The 17,017-nt window shown below is 39.9% G+C and overlaps 1 protein-coding gene and 2 long non-coding RNA genes across 6 annotated transcripts in view; 1 reads left to right on the forward strand and 2 right to left on the reverse strand.

Moving 5' to 3' along the window:
• Positions 1–10,118, reverse strand: part of LOC148124018 (uncharacterized) — a 36,805-nt gene extending 26,687 nt beyond the window's left edge. Inside the window, exon 1 of the long non-coding RNA XR_015740163.1 lies at positions 9,825–10,118. This is a non-coding gene — a long non-coding RNA (uncharacterized LOC148124018). The remainder of the gene's footprint in view (positions 1–9,824) is intronic.
• Positions 246–9,501, reverse strand: LOC148124019 (uncharacterized). Its single transcript, XR_015740158.1, has 2 exons — positions 8,831–9,501; positions 246–3,543 (listed from the first exon to the last, which is right to left on the reverse strand). It is a non-coding gene; the product is annotated as an uncharacterized LOC148124019 (long non-coding RNA).
• Positions 10,119–10,205: 87 nt separating the features above from the next.
• Positions 10,206–17,017, forward strand: part of CDV3 (CDV3 homolog) — a 64,453-nt gene continuing 57,641 nt past the window's right edge. For all 4 annotated transcript variants that reach the window (XR_003375808.2, XM_087916726.1, XM_026720393.2 and 1 more), the window contains exons 1-4: positions 10,206–10,806; positions 14,786–14,865; positions 15,351–15,487; positions 15,854–16,007. Coding sequence is in view for 3 of the 4 variants with exons in the window: in XM_087916726.1 (XP_087772852.1) it covers positions 10,579–10,806; positions 14,786–14,865; positions 15,351–15,487; positions 15,854–16,007 (599 nt within the window). In the remaining variant the exon portion in view is untranslated. The remainder of the gene's footprint in view (positions 10,807–14,785; positions 14,866–15,350; positions 15,488–15,853; positions 16,008–17,017) is intronic.

Consider the following 17,017-nt stretch of genomic DNA (forward strand, 5'->3'; position numbering starts at 1 on the left):
GTGTTGGCAATACAATCTTCCCAGGCCAGGTGGTGAGATGGGTAGACCCTTTATTATGTAGAATACTCTGGCCTAGGCCTTAATGGCCCATTAGCAAAGGGGGGGTGCTGAGTTTCTGCTTCTCTGAGTTTCTACTTTACTCTTTTTATGGGAAATATTCTGCCCTTTTAATATTTCCCAGGATATTTCATTTTTCTAGGAGAGGGGTGGGTGCTAACTTCCTACAACCCCTCCCGCCCCCCCGAAACACATGAGTGTTTTGACAAAAGATTAAAAGGTGATCAGATCAGGGAGGCGATGGGTGCTTTTAATTTTTCTTTTTAATAAAAGGTTTATTTAAGTTTTCACAAAACATACAAATAACATATCTTTTTTTGAGAACAGCGTGGCCCCGGGTGCTCACTTCTCCATATAGACATTAACTCAATACATATTTATCTTATACATTCTAATCCATATCTTATAACTATTTTTGCAAATTTTTTCAATAGCTTTTCCCTTTACTTCCTATAGCCTTATTTTAAATTATCTCATTCCTTTCTTAATTCAATTACATATCTTTTTTCTAATTTTTAAAATCTTTCTAATCAGTGTTTTTATACTTTCGTCTGTCCTGTTTACCAGTGGTCCCCAACCTTTTTTGTACCAGGGACCAGTTTCACTCAGAAACACTTTTTCAAGGACCAGGTGGGGGGGTGGAGTCAGAGTTTGGTGGTTTGCTTGCAGACGTTTCATTACCTGACTAGGTAACATCTGATGTTGTTACCTAGTCGGGTAATAAAACATCCGCCAGCAAACCACCAAGTTCAGAGAGCGCCAAGGCTTCCTCATTGCAACCCTGAGCGACAGATATTCTCTTCTATTGAGACATTTAAAACGGAGGGTTTCAGCTGCAGATTTAGGAACTGCACCTGGCTGAGGAGCGCCTTCAAAACTGAGCGCTGGGTGGCGGCGGCCCGCAGCTGTTTCTGCGGCTCAGGACAAGTCCCTGCAGGACAGCTGAGAAGCCCTGCCTTCCTCAGCCTCATCCCTCAGGTGTCTCTCTCCCTTTAATAAATATTCGCCTCTTTTTCTCAGCCGAAGCTGCTCCGAAACAACCAGAAACCAAGGCAGGCAGGCAGAACGGAGCACTGGATTGAACCGCGGGTGGCTGTGTGCGGGTGAACAGGTGCTTCGGAGGAGCTGCGCCGACAGGAAAAGCCACCCTGCCGGCTTCTTTGAAGCAGTTTCTTCCTGGGCTGGTGGAGGAGCGAGCGCGCAACTGAGAGAGGAATGAGGCGGGAGGAAACTGAAACCACTGAGCCAGAGAGCAGGACAGTTGCTTCCTCCCTCCCCTTCTTTCCTTTGTGTTCTTGATCCCTGATCCCAGCAGCATTCACCAAAGGTGAAGAAAGCCGCCATTTTTATTTTATTTTTATTTTCTTTGCGGCCCAGTACAAAATGATCCATGGACTGGTACCGGTCCAGGGCCCGGTGGTTGGGGATGCCTGCTGTTTACAATTTCATATTATCTTTTCTCATAAAACAAATTTTCCCCTGTAATTACTAGACTGGAGTGTGACACCTTTGTATCTTTTTTCAAATCTTATTTAAAAATGTAAGTTACATCTTTACAGTTATAACATTCATTTTCTAACCTCTATTTTATAACACATACCTATTTTCAATCGAATTCTGCTTGATACGTTCCCTTAAAAATACACACTGAATTCTTAAAAGAAAAAAGTATGTATGTATATATATCTGTGTATATATGTATAACAATAGTAAATGGAATAATTATTCTATTCAAATACAGCTCTGCCATTAATATTAATAACAATCTTTTACATTTCTATTTCTTTTAACAAACATTACCTAGTAATATCAGCTTGTCTTTCACTTTAATCATCTATATTTCATATTTTACTTATTACTGTCTTTAAATAAAAAAAACAAGTTATTAACAAGTCAATAAAGTTATTATTCTTATTCAAGTTCATCTTGTCAACTGATAAAAATCTTCCACGTTTCTTTTCATTTTTTAAAAATGTTTTTTAAATCATTCTTTACAAATATTCCACTACACGTCAATAGAAATTTTTCTATCACTTTAAATCATCTAACATATTTTCTAAACCTTTTCTATTTCTAATATCACAATGCTATCCCATGCACCCTTGCAGAATCCTCTCAAGTGAAATTTTAACCATTGTCTCTGTCTTTTAATTCTTGTATGTTTGCTGTACCTCTATATCTTGTTTCTGTCTTTGTAGCTTCTTTTCCTTTCCCTCTTCCCTCTCTTCTCCCTCCCCCTTTTATTCCCTATCTGATTCTCCCTTCTGTGATCCTCCCTTCTGCTTCTTCCTGATATTATGATTACTTTTCAAATTACCTTTTTTGGGTTGTTGCTTCAGTGCTTAAGTTTTTAACTCCCTTTCCCTCCTTTCCCTTTTTTTACCCCGCTTAAAATGGCTTGGTCATTAAAGATGACTTCTTTGTTGTCCTGCCCTTCTTGTTCTGCCAGCGTTTCTTGTTTTTCATAGTTCAAGATCTCCATTTCTAAAAATTGAAATATGAAGCCAAAAGATCCTCTTCCCTCTTGTGCTTCTTCTTTTTGTTCTTTAAGTCTCATTTTTAACTCTTCAAGGAGTAATGCCATTTTAAAAATTTTTAAGCAACCCCCAATTGATTTTATTTTGTTTCATTAGGACCCACCATCCAAAATTCCAGGAATCATCCAATAATCCAAAACTGTTTCTTGCTTCTTTTCTCACTTTCTCTTTCCAGGGGCTTTGTTATCTTGTAACAAAGTCTCAGCTACAATGTATCTTTTGCAAGCCTTGATAAAATTCCACTATCGATTTTTTAAAGTTCAGGTGGTCTCCATTTTCCAGATTCCACTCTTTTTCCCTTTTGCCCTCTGCTGTTTTCTTTTTTTAAAGAAAGTTTTTAAATTATCCAAGAATCTTTATCCCTTTGACACTTTATTTTCAGCTAGAAATAGCCTATTAATGTCAAAGTGGATTAATATCAATTTCTTATTCAAATCTCTTCTTAATGTTCCAAGCCAGTTAAAACTGTCAATGTTAGAGGAAAAAAAGCCAATTCCGTTTCCTTTCCTTCTTTCACAGCTTAAAATCTTTTTTAGGAATAGTGTTAGTCTTTAAAATTCAGGTTCCAGGTACCTTAAATAGATGTTATCCATTCAACCCGGTCAGTCAAACTTTCTCCTTTAAACTTCCTCCTGCACAGTCTTGTCCGGTCGGGTTCTTCTTTGAGGTGGCCATTTCTGACCACCGTTGCAACCACCTTTGGGAAAGGGAATAATGGTCAGCCAAGGAGGAGAGATGCAGCTCTCAACTCCGTTGATGGTTCCCCCTTCTTCACCACCTCTACGGGGTGGCTTTAGCCCCAAATCTGGGCAGCTTGCGGCACTCCACCGGTGAGCACAGATCAAAACCGCGGACAATTGCAATTTCGGCCCATTGCCGAAGAAGCCCAAACCGGAAGATCAGGGAGATGATGGGTGCTTTTAATTTTTCTGATGTAAAGGAAAAGGCACTGAAAAAGAGGCAACAGAAAAGGATTCCTTCAGTGGCTTCCAAACCATAAAGGTCTAGCAGCCTGGGAAAAATTTTGGATTTTTTTTTTTTTTGCTGTATCCAATTTTTCATGCCAATTAATTTTCAGATGTTTGATGTACTTTTTTTTGTGAGCTTACAGTCAGGTTGCAAGCACAAGCCCCTACATTCTCCACAGCCTTTAAATTACAGACTGCCCATTTCCAAGGTTATGGTTACTACCTGCCTAGCTCTTAGCTTCCAGGGTTTGTGAGGCCAAATTGAGGTTAGCCAGTGTACAATCCAGGCTATTTAGTATTTAAAATTACACACAAGGAGCCCTGGGACTTCTACTCATGAGACCACCAGTGCAACATATCTTGCTTTACTGCGCAGTGTCATCTGTGAGTCAGTTAGGGCTTGGAGATCTCTTTTCTGCTATCTCTTCAGGAATTGCCTGAGGGGGATGCCCCCTCCACCTTGGGATTAGCAAGGCAATATGACTGCTTGGGCCTTAGTGCCACAGAGCAGCAAAACAACAACAAAAAAACCAACAAAACACACTTTTTTTTTAAAAAAAGGAAGCTAGGAGCAGCTTCTGTCTAATTCTGAAAGGTGTCTCTGTGTATGTGCCTGTGTATGCAGCTAGTTTTACAATACAGATAATACAAACATTTTCCCTCCCATCACAGAAGTACACGGTGTTCAGAGCTTGCTGGGCCAGCCACTCTGAAATACAATCCTTACATGAGTACATCAAACTGGTTACAATATAAATGATACAAGAAAGAAAACATTACAACGGATTTCACATTACAATGGACTTCCACCCTCCCCCCATAATGTTTCTAACTGTCTTCTGGGGATTGAACAAAAGACTTTTAGCATCCATCTCAGGGTCCTTTCTTTCATATCTCTGGGTGGCAGAGGCTTGGCCTAGTGGTATGGGTGGTCAGTCAGGCTTGGGAAGGTCTGCCCCACTCTGGTTTGCTGTAATGACTTTCAGTGGAGGCTGGATCCAAACCCAATTCTTTGGCTCCAATGGATGGAATGTCTCTAGGGAGCAGCATCTGCTTCCACATGTGGCAGGGCTGAAAGACAAAGAACAAGGGTCCCCTCCCCCCTTCGCTGGTCATTCTACCAGGAAAGGCATTGTAAAAGGATTAGAAATTTTTGGTGGTGGTGATAGATAGCTTGCAGGCATGGTTTGAGGAGGAAGAAAAATAACACAATGCAGTTAGTAAACAAATCAGTTTCAACAAAATGGGGACAAAACAGATGAGAAAGGAAAAAAAACTGGATTCACATGCTTCATGAAAAGGATGAACAGGTAAAATCATTTAAACACACAGTAAATGCAGGGATGAAACTTTTCTTGTAAATGAACTTAAAACATTCACTAATAACCTTGGGTTTTTCTTAAAAGCATAGAGAGGAAAGAAAATTGAACTCTGTTCCTCATCCAGTCTAGTTGGCGAGACCAGACTGAGAAAAGACAATTTCTCTCAAGTGTTTTTAATTCTTAACAATTTAAAATTCATATCTGAAGGGATCAGAGACACTTAACAGTTGCAACAATTACCTCAAGGACACACACACACGCACACACACAAACAAGGACAGACAGGAAAACAAAACTGAGATTTACATACACACTGATCATTCCCACAATAAATCTGTTAAATTGGGGAAGGCACAAATTTTAAGGAACAAGCCACATGGTTGCATAGAAGACAAAGAGACACAGAAAGAAAGAAATCCCATGTGATCCTGTTTATATATTGCCCTTTTGTTTCATTTGTTTCTTTTTTTTAAAATACCTTTATTTAGGTATTGGTTTTCCTGCATCCCTCAGTAAAGCCCATTCTCTATATCAGGGGTGGGCAAGCTTTTTGGCTCGGGGGCCTCATTGACTTTTAAAATTTGACAGACAGGCCGCCACCTGGTGTCGAAATGCCTGTCATTACAAGTCAGAATCAAATGAATGCAATCATTCAATCATTCACATCAAACCTTAATTCTGTACCAATCTTCGGTGGGCCGGATTAAAAAGACCAACGGGCCGGATGTGGCCCCCGGGCCGTAGTTTGCCCACCCCTGCTCTATATACACATTTTGCTTTTTTTTCTTTTCATCCCAGCTAGGGTCAGCATCTGCTGCTGCTCATCCCAAGCCTCCAACAACTCTCCCAGGGAGGTTCCACTCAAGACCCTTGAACTACCACTTCCCATGTTTCCCCTTCTGATGTGCGGTTCTCACACTTTGGCTTAGTTGGTTCAACAGGCTATCAGTTTGCAGACAGAAAAAGGTGTCTGGGACTCCCCTCAGAGGGAACTCTCAGACCATGGTTTTTGGATTGAGGGCAAAACGACGATCTGTCAAACCTTACCATCCCCAAAAAAGACAATCCGGGAGGACTTGCTGTCCCCACCAACAAGTACTGGCGCTCCTTCATCAGGCCTAGGTTTTCGGATTTGGAAGAGTTCGAATCCGGGAGGACTTGCTGCTCTTTGCAGGCAAGTACTGGCGCTCCTCTTACTTCACAACTTCTTAATTACCTAAATTCACAATTACCTAAAATCCTGGGGTTTACTTTTGGGATACTCTGGGATACAGGTATTTGGGTTAGAAATATAGAAACCAGGATAAACATTTTAAAACTGTATCTTTAAGAAAATGCAAAAGTATAATTAGGTGTGGTTTCTCAAACGGCCATAAGATGGAGCCAGAAACCTGGGTTGTCTTAGTCTCAGAAGAGAGTGTGAGTCAGTCTCTGTTTCCTTCTGTTGGAGAATATTGCTGTTCCTCATAATTGACTGGTATTCATGGATTTGATGTAAGCCTGATACTGAACTGTTTTTGACACTGGACTTTGTTACTGGATTATCCCTGGATCAAAAACTGGCTGATTTACTTGTGAATGACTTTGGACTGCCTATTTTGGACTTTGCTTAACGTTTCTGGAAGTAAAACCCTACATTTACTGCACAGTGTATATGTGTTCTGTGTATTATTCAAACACTTCTCTCAAATACATCTCCCTATATGCGCTCAATCTCCTAATGGAGAATTACCTCAACACACTCCGATGGCCCTCCCTTGCTTTTCCTGTCCTGATGATCATGGCTCTCTAGAGCTAGCAACAGGCAAGAGGGCAGCTAGAGGCCAAACAAAGAAATGAGATCCAGCTGCTGTTCACGGGTGAAGCCACTCACTCACACACACACACTTTCTCCTTCTCTAACAAAAAGATCCTATGCTCTGAAAATGTTAAACATAACATTTTTTTTTGAAAATGCAAATAAGCCAGGAGATGAGAAAGGAACTTTATACTATCAAAATGACGATAAAAATAATTCAAGATTGTTGTGAAAAGCTGTATGACCAAGAAAAGTTTCAGAAGAGAAAATTAAACAATATTTGGAAAAAAATGGAATTATCTGAAGTACCAGAAAAAGTAAAAACTATGTTAAATGAATGAATATCAATGATCAGAAGTGATCAAGAGACAAAAGAATAATAAAACACCAGGGCCAGATGGGCTGCAGGCAGAATTTTACAAATGTTTACAAGATACTTTAGGCCCATCAATGTTGGAAGTCCATAATGAAATATTGATTGATGCAAGGGCACCAAATTCGTGGATGAAAGCAAATATTACTTTGATTCCAAAAGAAGATTCAGACTTAATGCAAATAAAAAACTACAGGCTCATATCTTTATTGAACACTGATTATAAGATATAAGCTTCAATAAAGGCAGAGAGTGTAAAAAATTTCTAAATGAATTGATATATTCAGATTAAAATGGCTTTTTTGCCTAAGAGACAGATTAAAACAATATGAAAATAATTTTAACTTCAAAGGCAATTTGCCATAAACAAATGGCAAAGATGGTAGAAAATGGATATAAAAAGGTACAAGGAAAGGATGTCCACTATCTCCTTTACTATTCATATTGATATTAGAATTGCTAAATAGAAATATTTGACAAGAGATAGAAATCAAAGCAATGGAAATAAAAAGGGAACAATATAAATTATAGGGATTTGTAGATTTGCTCTTTATTTTGGAAGACCCACAAGAAAATGGACTCAAACTAATTAAGAAAATAGAAGAGTATGGTGAAGTTGCAGGACTGAAAATAAATAAAGAAAAAAATCAAAATAATTGTTTACAGACTTCTAGAAAAAGAACTAGAAAAATAGGTATACAGATAGTCAAGTTATTATAAATTGGTGCAACCAATTAAAACAAATTTGGTTAAGTGGAAAAATCTACAACTATCATTGATGGAAAGAGTAGCGACCATAAAATTGAATACCCTGCCAAGATTACTATATTTATTCCAAGCAATACCAATAAAACTGGATTTAGCAAGGGAAAAAAAAGCAAGGATAAACTTGAAAATGTTGCAAGATTCTAAAAATTTTGGCTATTCGATTGAGTTAGATCAATGGCAGAATTTATGGGATAGAAATGATAAATTAACAATGTCTACTGCATACAAAGAAAATCTTTATAAAATGTTTTATAGATAGCATTTTCCACCTTCAAGGTTAGCAAAGATGTTTAAGAGTAAATCTGCAGAATGTTGGAAATATCAGATACCTGGTTCATACTATCGTGGACATGTCAAAAAGTGGAAAAAAATATTAGACAGAAATACATACATGGCTTGAGGGGAAAATGATAAAACAACATATAGATTTGAAACCAGATACATTTTTGTTGGGCATACTACCAAACAGTTTAACAAAGGGAATGTATTTACATGTATTGACTGCAGGGAGAATAGTACTTGCACAACAATGGAAAAGTGAAGAAATCCCAACCGATGAAGATGTGATTAAACTAAGCTAATATTTACAATTAAGGAAAAGGAAGAAACTGATTTTTTTCCCCTTGGGACTCATCAATGGCTAGCGGACAAAAACAGGGAAAAAAAGGGAAACATATGAAAAGATTAGTTATATAAGATACATTACCTTGGTTAAACAAATAGCATGAGTATTATTGTTATAAACAGTAATATAATTGATACTAGCTCTCCTGGTAGAACACACAGAGGAAGAAAGATCTCTTTCTCATTCACACACAGGCATACACACATTTCCCATGTTTTCCCATGCTTTAAAATTAAAATTTAGAGGTACTCACCTTCTTTCCAAGCAGCCTTTGAGCTCAACACTCAAAACCCCCTTAAAACCTTTTTTTCCAAATGGCCAAGGTCCAGGAAAAACTCACCCAGAGACTCAATGGGTCTGTTTGCTGGCAAGGGAATCTTACCTGGGCTTGGTCCATTGGTTAGGTTAGCTTGGAGTCCCATCTGGGGTGCCAATTGTTGAAAGAAATATCCTTCTGGGTTCAGTTCCAAGTGGGGAAAAAGACACTAGAAACATGGAGGCTATTTGGAAAGATGGTTTAATGGTGGACAGCAGGACTACATGGCTTGGAAATCCAAAGTGAAAAAGAAAGGATGATCACATACTTCAAGGTGAGAAGGGAAGGTCAAAAAGGGAGGATCAAGATGCTGAGAAACCCTTATATAACCTCTGTTGAGGCCCACCTTAGTGTTTCCTGTTCCTGTGTAAGAAATATATCCCACTGGCTGTCAGACTCCCAGGGGTGGGGTGGGGTCTTAGCTAACTTTGTAGGCTTTATCTGGACCACATGGCTTCACCTGAGTGTTGGCAATACAATCTTCCCAGGCCAGGTGGTGAGATGGGTAGACCCTTTATTATGTAGAATACTCTGGCCTAGGCCTTAATGGCCCATTAGCAAAGTGGGGGGGGCTGAGTTTCTGCTTCTCTGAGTTTCTACTTTACTCTTTTTATAGGAAATATTCTGCCTTTTTAATATTTCCCAGGATATTTCATTTTTCTAGGAGAGGGGTGGGTGCTAACTTCCTACAATGTAAACAATAAGGAAAAAACACTTTTGGGAATAATAAACAAGGTTTAAAACGAGAGATCCTTGTACACACAAAATATTCAACGCAACTGAAGTTGCATTTAACGTAGTATACTTTAATCAATGTATGGAAGTAAGCCTTGCGTCTACATCATGGCAGGATGTAGCGACTTTAAAACTGGTAATGACTTGGAGCAAAACCTTTTAAATCTATTTTGCTGATAATTCTAAAGGGAACTTTAGGATACAAAAAGCACGAGAAAAACAACTAGAAGGCTGACTACAGGCGCTCCAAACTGAAGTTAAGAAGATAATTAAAAAGAACCCTTTGATAGCAATAAGCAACATTTCCGCGACCTCTGCAGTCTACCTTCGTCCATGCTTCAGAGAAGTCACTAGAAATAAAGTCAAATTGCAGACTCCTCTCCCGCCTCATAGCGCATGCCCGCGCCAAGCTCCGCCCACTTTACGCTAACGAATCACTTCTCAAAATTCTACTGTCCCCATGCATGCGCACTAGTTAATTCACCCGCAGGAATTCCTAACGTTCATGCTGCCGGCACTCACTACTAAGGGCACGTCAGTAACCGCCCCTCTCTCCAGGCCTTTTAATTGGCTCCAAGACTCTTCGTTTCTTTCAGCGGGTTGGTGGACGGAGGGACAAGTGCATGCGCTTTCCCTCCTTCCCGTTCCAATATCCAATAAAGTGGCTCTTCGAATATTACATTAGAAAAGCTCTGACAGTGCCCCTCCCTTTCTTCTTCTCAGCCTTCTGTTTCGGCTGTGGCAAGTGTGGCCACCAACGTGGGGAGCGGAAGCTGTTCTGCTCCTCTTCGAACGAATTGCGTTGAGGCAGGAACGGGAGTGAAAGCGCGCGCGCGGCGGCAGTTTAAGCCTGGACCTCTGCTACCCACAAGAGAACGGAAGCGGCGGGCACCCAGTCGAACGTAAAGAGCACGCGAGGGTGCTGAGCGCGCCGAATTCTCACTGCCCTTTCTCCTCTCCCCTCAACCATTGAGGTTTTGGGGATCGCTGACTGTCCTTAAGGAGACGCGACTGGTCAGTCCCGTCAGTCATATCCGGTTTGAACCGGAGCGTGAGGAGGAGCTACCGCCGCCATCGCCATGGCAGAAACCGAGGAGAGGAGCTTAGACGACTTTTTCGCGAAGCGAGACAAAAAGAAACGGAAAGAGAAAAGCAGCCGAGGAAGTGCCACTGCCGCGCCTTCCTCGGCTGCCTCTTCCAATGCCCCTGTCGCGGGTGTGACTGGGGGAAGCCGGCAAGCAGAAGGCGCCCATGGGGCCGCCTCTAATGCTAACGCGGCCACTGGCACTGCTAAGGCGGCAAACAAGGTAAGGAGCCTAGACCGATCAGGGAGAACTGGGAGAGTTATGGGCTCGAGTTGGCCAGGAACTAGGATGGAAGAGAATTGGAGACGAGGAGGAAACTTTATCGTGAGTACTTCCTATGGGCGTTGGTAACTTCCCTTCGGTAGAGGGCGTCGCTATATCCCAGCTAGGCCATCTTGGGTTTTCTCTCGGGCGCGTGGGAGCCAGTTTGTCAGCTTTCTAGGCTCGTGGGGCCAGGGCCGAGGTTAGGGGCAATGGGAATCCATTTTGTTAGAAAATAGGCTGGTATGGGGGGCGACTTATGGATCAAAGTGGAGAATTGCTCAGTCTTGCTTGTCCAAGTTTGTCTCGCACTCAGGACTGTTGCTGTTAAGGCAGAATAAAAATGGGCTTCAATGTATAAAGTATGATAATGGTACACGATTATTACTGTTTTATGGCCTCCCTCCAAAAGCAGCCATTAAATATAAATGTATTCACAATGCATTGGATCAGACCAAAATTTATCTCATTCAGCATTGCTTCTATATGACTCTAGTTCTCAAGATTCATGGTACTGTAGACTAAAACAATATACTAATTTTTCTTCACACATATCCCCGAACAAATTATGCAGGAAAGCAAGGCTATTGATGACTGCGAGAGGAGGCATGCCACCTGTGAAACTGTCCATATATAACAAGAGGCTAAGTTTCAGAATTCAGTGTAATTGCCTGCTCTTCCCCTTGAGGAGGAAATCCCCCCCAAAATACTTAGAACAACTAAAATACCTCAATCAAGGTCAAGTCAGCTTGGGTAGAGATTAAGAGCAAGTTGGGGATATTGTAATTGTAATTGTACTTGTCTTTTTTACTAATGTCTCATTCTCTTTGAAAATGGCTATTGCTCCCAAGAAAAGCTTGGCTCCTCATGATTTCTCAAACCTTTTGGCAAACTTGATTCTTCAACAAAAAGACATGGTGGCTCAGTGGCTGGGCTTGTTGAAAGGTCGGCAGTTCAGTGTTTCGAATCCCTAGAGTTGTATAACAGAGTGAGCTCCTGTTACTTGTCCCAGCTTCTGCCAATCTAGCAGTTTGAAAGCATGTAAAAATGCAAGTAGAAAAATAGGGACTACTTTGGTGGGAAAGTAACAGTGTTCCTTGCACCTTTGGCATTTAGTCACTTTCGGCCACATGACCACGGAGATGTTTTTGGACAGTGTTGGCTTTTCGGCTTTGTAATGGAGATGAGCACCACCCCTTAGAGCCAGAAACTAATATATGCAAGGGAAACCTTTACCTTTTTTATTCTTCAACAAAGCTTTATTCAGCAGATGTGCATTGATTGCAAAGAACTGGATCACTACCAAATGGCAGCCAAGGATAAACAAAACATTCTATCTCTTTGATATCTAGTGCTTAAACACCCAAGCTATGGGTATAAACTATGGACAAACAGCCTTGTGCAGTCTGCCAGTTTTTGAAAACTCAGCAGATTCACTTGTCCAAACATTGCTATCATCGGGAAGGACCAGCCTCCTCTACCTCAAAAGATATATTATGGAGCATCCTCAGGCTTTGACACTGCCAATTCATTGTTGCTGCTGTGCTACTAGTTGCTAAATAACTGATTGGTGCCTTTTCTTTTTGTAGCCTTTTCTAGTCTGAATTGTGCTGGCATGTTATAAGGAATATTAAAGCATTCAATAATTGAAATGAAAAACAATATATAGAGACTAGGAATTTCAAATAACAGCCCTCACAGCCCTTAATATATTGCTTGTTATAAAAATACAGCATCAATCCATTCTGTAAGAGTGCAGTGTAGAACAGCAAAGATTTAGAGTAGTCTGATTTCCTTCTGACTCTTGGAGAGGAAGGGATTTTTGCAAATAAGTGGATGAATGTGGCCTACATCAGTTAATGGTAAATGAAGATCCATTCCATCTTAAATACATTGTTGACCAAATGTATATGCCATAATTCAGCAAAATAGTTTTTAACTTGCAAATCATTTATGTTTTCTTCACAGCATGTTAGTGAGAAATACAAATTTTGTATCTTCAAAGGTAGATAGTAACTTGGGTCTAAACTAAAATATAGCTAATTCTCTCTCCTCCTTTTCATTCCTTTGTAAGCTTGGTTTTAAGAGATTGAGGAGTTTTGATTTCGATGTTCCCTTTTAAACCAAACTGAATTAGTCAGATCAAAGCTAACTTCTACTATGAAAGTGGGGACATATGACTAAATATCAGAAAATCTACGCAATATGCTATCTTTCATACTGTAGAGAGGTTTTACAATCTTGGAAGTATGATTAAATTTTAAGTTTTAATTTTAAAATTGGAATCAATTTGCATAACACTAGAATTTTACTGTATTAAACATTACTAAGAGTTCTATATAGTGTATATTTTGAAATAAAAATTTAATTAAACATTTAATTACTACCGTGTTTCTCCAAAAATAAGATCTGGTCTTATTTTCTTTTGGGCTCGAATATAAGAACTAGGCCTTATTTGGGGGATGTCTTCATTTTTTTATCTACAGGAGGCAGCAAGCACGGGGGATGATGGGAGTGGGAGCACTGCTACTGTTGGCCCCGCCCTCTATCCCAAAAGTACTTGCCTGTGGCTGCAACAGACCAAGTTCTTGGCATGCCTTAGCCTCTGCCCTCCCTGCCAGCTGGCACTGCTGCTGTTGGGCACTAGAGTTCAGGTCTTGCTCAGACTGCTACTACAATGAGGCAGAAGGCCGCATGGTGCATCAGGATCGCTTCCCCCCATGCCTCCTCCCGCTGCTTGGCCTGCTGCTGCTGGCCTCATGGGGCTCTTCCCTTCCTGGCCATGCTGCTCTCAGCAGCCCTACTCGGCTGCTTCTGCCTGGTGCTGGGTTTGCTTTGTTCTCACATATCAGGAAAATTGATGTGCAGAGAGGGGATCTGATTTAGGTGAGTAGGGTGGAGCAGAGGGGCAGAATTTTGGCCATTCCTTGGATTTTGTTGGATACCTCATTAATCATTTGATTTTACTTGAGATGCAGGAGGGAGAAAGATCGGAAACTCCTGCACAATGGGCAGGCAGGGTCAGAATTCTTTCAGAAAGTGATCTGCAAGTGTGTGTGTAGGGGGGAGATTTTTCTACCAATCCACTGTAGAAGCTCTGCAGTGGGACAGAGGAGGGAGGGGTGATTGCCCCTTTTTCCTTTGCTGCCCCCAAATTATTCCGCATCAGTCAGGAGCAGATGGATGGAGGAGGGGGCATTGCAGTGCCACCACAGAGTGCCTGCCTGCCAAAGCTGCAGGGTGGCCGAAAGCCATCAGCTAGGAGGGCAAAGAGCCTTTGCAAGACCAGCAGCAGCAGGGGCAGCCAGGCAGGGGCAGGAGGAGAAGACTATCTCAACGTGCTGCATGGTCTTCTGCCTTGTCATAGCAGCAGCCTGCACAAGACCTGAGCTCCAGGCCTGATGAAGCATGGTTAGCTGCCTGCTCCAGAGCTACAAGGTGAGCTGAGGGAAGAGAGGGGCCCTTGGCTACAAAGTTGCCTGTGGGGGGCCGAGGCTGGCAAGAGTGGAGAAACACTTCAGACACCTGGAGAGACAGAATGAGAGGCAGCTCTCGACACTCACTGACTCAGCTGATCCATGGGACCGTGATTAAAGGGTCATTAAAGTGATTGTGGAGAGGAAGGAGCCGCCACACCTCAGGGATCGTTGCCTGTGTTTATGAGGGGAAACAGGCTGGCTACTCCCATCCCCTCACTAGGGCTTATTTTGGGGGGAAACTGAAAATAACTTAAGGTGTATTAGATATTTATGGAATGTTGAGAAGTGGAAATAGTCTATCTAGTTACAAATTGGCACTGTTCAGCTTCTGATATAATAGAAGAGCTGGGAATATTTAAATCTTAGCAGGATGACTTTTTTCTGTGACAGTCATTCTATAGCTTCCAATGGTGATTGTCTTTTATTAAGAATAATGAGCCTACGTAATCTTCATCTTGCAGGAGGAGGATGACTGGAAAGAATTTGAGCAGGAAGAAATAATTGACTACAGTGGCCTCAGAGTTCAGTCCATGCAAATTAGGTATTATTGTCTTGAAAGTATATAGGTATATATTGAAAACTATAGTTCTGTATTTATGAATGACTCAGTTATTGCAAGTTCTAGGTGAAGAAAAACTTAGTCAGGTCTTATTTCTAAGCTTGCCACACAGTAGCTAGCATTGCTTCAAAACATGAACAATGCTTCCTGTTCTTAAACGTTTTAATATTTCTGTGCTTGATGGAGAAATTACTGTTCAGTAATTAGTTGATTATTAAAAACAAGTTTTTTTCATATCTAAACATTTTTCATCATCTTTATTAGGAGCTTATAGTTATTGACATGATTGTGTTCTAATTGTCAGTTATCAATTGATAGCATGAGATTGGAGATATTCTCTTATTTTAAATAATGACATACTTTCAGTACTACTGTATGCTAAGTACTACATATTACACAGTTTACATATTATAATATGAATGTGTTTACGTAAGTGATGAATGCTGCAATAGCTTTTTTTTTGTCAGTGAAAAAGAAGAAGAAGAAAGTGATAAAAAAGAAGAACCAAGGGATAACAGTGAGGAACCAGCTGGAAGTGTGGAGAAATCATCTGGTCCTTGGAATAGGTCTGCTCCTACACAAATACCTGTTGCTGAAATTATTGGTGAGTTTTGCTCTATGTTCCTTTTAATTTACCAATGTTTACTGAATCAGCCATTTTATCTCATTTTTAGCGGAATGAAAATCTATTGAATAAACTTGAAATATAGATATGATTTCTTGCTAAAAATGAATATTCCTTTGGAAATATTTTATTTCTAACTTGCATAAATAATAGATTGTCTGATACAAAGGAGTCTTTACTTATATAGCCAGATTATTGAGTGTAGAATTAAATAAATTAAATAATAAATTAATTAAATATTAATTAAATTAATTAAAAATAAATTAATTAAATATTAAATTGAAAAATTTCACTTAACATTTATTTAATTACATCTGATTGTTTAAGTTTTTAAATTCTTTACAGAAAATCCAGAGCCAGTGCAATCCAGTGGAGTATATAGGCCACCTGGTGCAAGAGAAGGCAGGACACGAAAAGTGCCACAAGGTCCCCCAGAGATCTATAGTGATACACAATTTCCATCGTTGCAGTCCACTGCCAAGCAAGTAGATACTAGAAAGTAAGTATCACAATAATCTAAAATATTTCCTTAAAATCATTCTTCTCCAAACCTAGCAATCTCATAGTTTTATCCACAGATCATAAACAAGTATACAATGTGATCTGCACTAGAGGAAGCAAGTGTGTTTTAAGCATAACTAGGGAGGTTATGGATTTTACCTGCAGTTCAGATTGAATTTTTTAAAAAAAGGTCTTGATTTATTCAGTGCTATTTAGAGAAGTGGGATGTGAGATTGTTGTATAACTTGATCTGGGCCCATTCCTAATATCAAATTATCTTCTAGGGGGCTTGTTCCATTGCAAAACTTCAGCTTGTAACTGATACTAAATGGTTCAAATTTTCATTTTAGGTTTATCAAAGTTTAACTTAAACAGTAAATTACAGTATATGTACCATAATGTACACGAAGGTGGCATTTGCCAGATTTGTTTCGTAATCTGTTACTGCATTTGGGATTATAAGTGTGTTAAGAATGTGTGTTTTAGACACTCCTTACAGAATTGATTTTATTTGAATATCAATATTCTTGTAACAGACTGTTTATAAATAAGTATTCCAAGTCAGTAGATGCTTTCACATGGGACAAGTTCAGTTCAAAAAGCAAGCATGCAGAAATAAGATATGTGGTTCTTTGCATTTAGCCTATGCTTTGGAATAGTTTCTAATTTAGGACATTTTCATATTCATAATTATTGACATGTTGCAGTGTTAGTCTGAGAAGTTGGGATACATTTTTGTGTCTGCAATGCAGTGAACTGCCTCAGTAATGCTATCAAAACTTTTAAATTTATATGCTTATATAACAGAACCCAGTGTGTCACTTCAGAATCAGTAAATGAAATGGCATTGAGGTTTGTTCAGAGAAATGTCATCAGTACATATGCAAGCCCTTAATCATGCCTGCAATACTTCTTTGGATTATGGTCTCCTTTGTTAGGGCCCTAGTCATGGAATTTTGCAACTAAATTCGTGTCATTAATTAATATTGCTAAAGGGCAAGTGTGTCT

This window comes from Pseudonaja textilis, chromosome Z (assembly GCF_049901715.1).
Source record: "Pseudonaja textilis isolate UNSWEBS1 chromosome Z, rPseTex1.2, whole genome shotgun sequence".
NCBI lineage: Eukaryota > Metazoa > Chordata > Lepidosauria > Squamata > Elapidae > Pseudonaja > Pseudonaja textilis.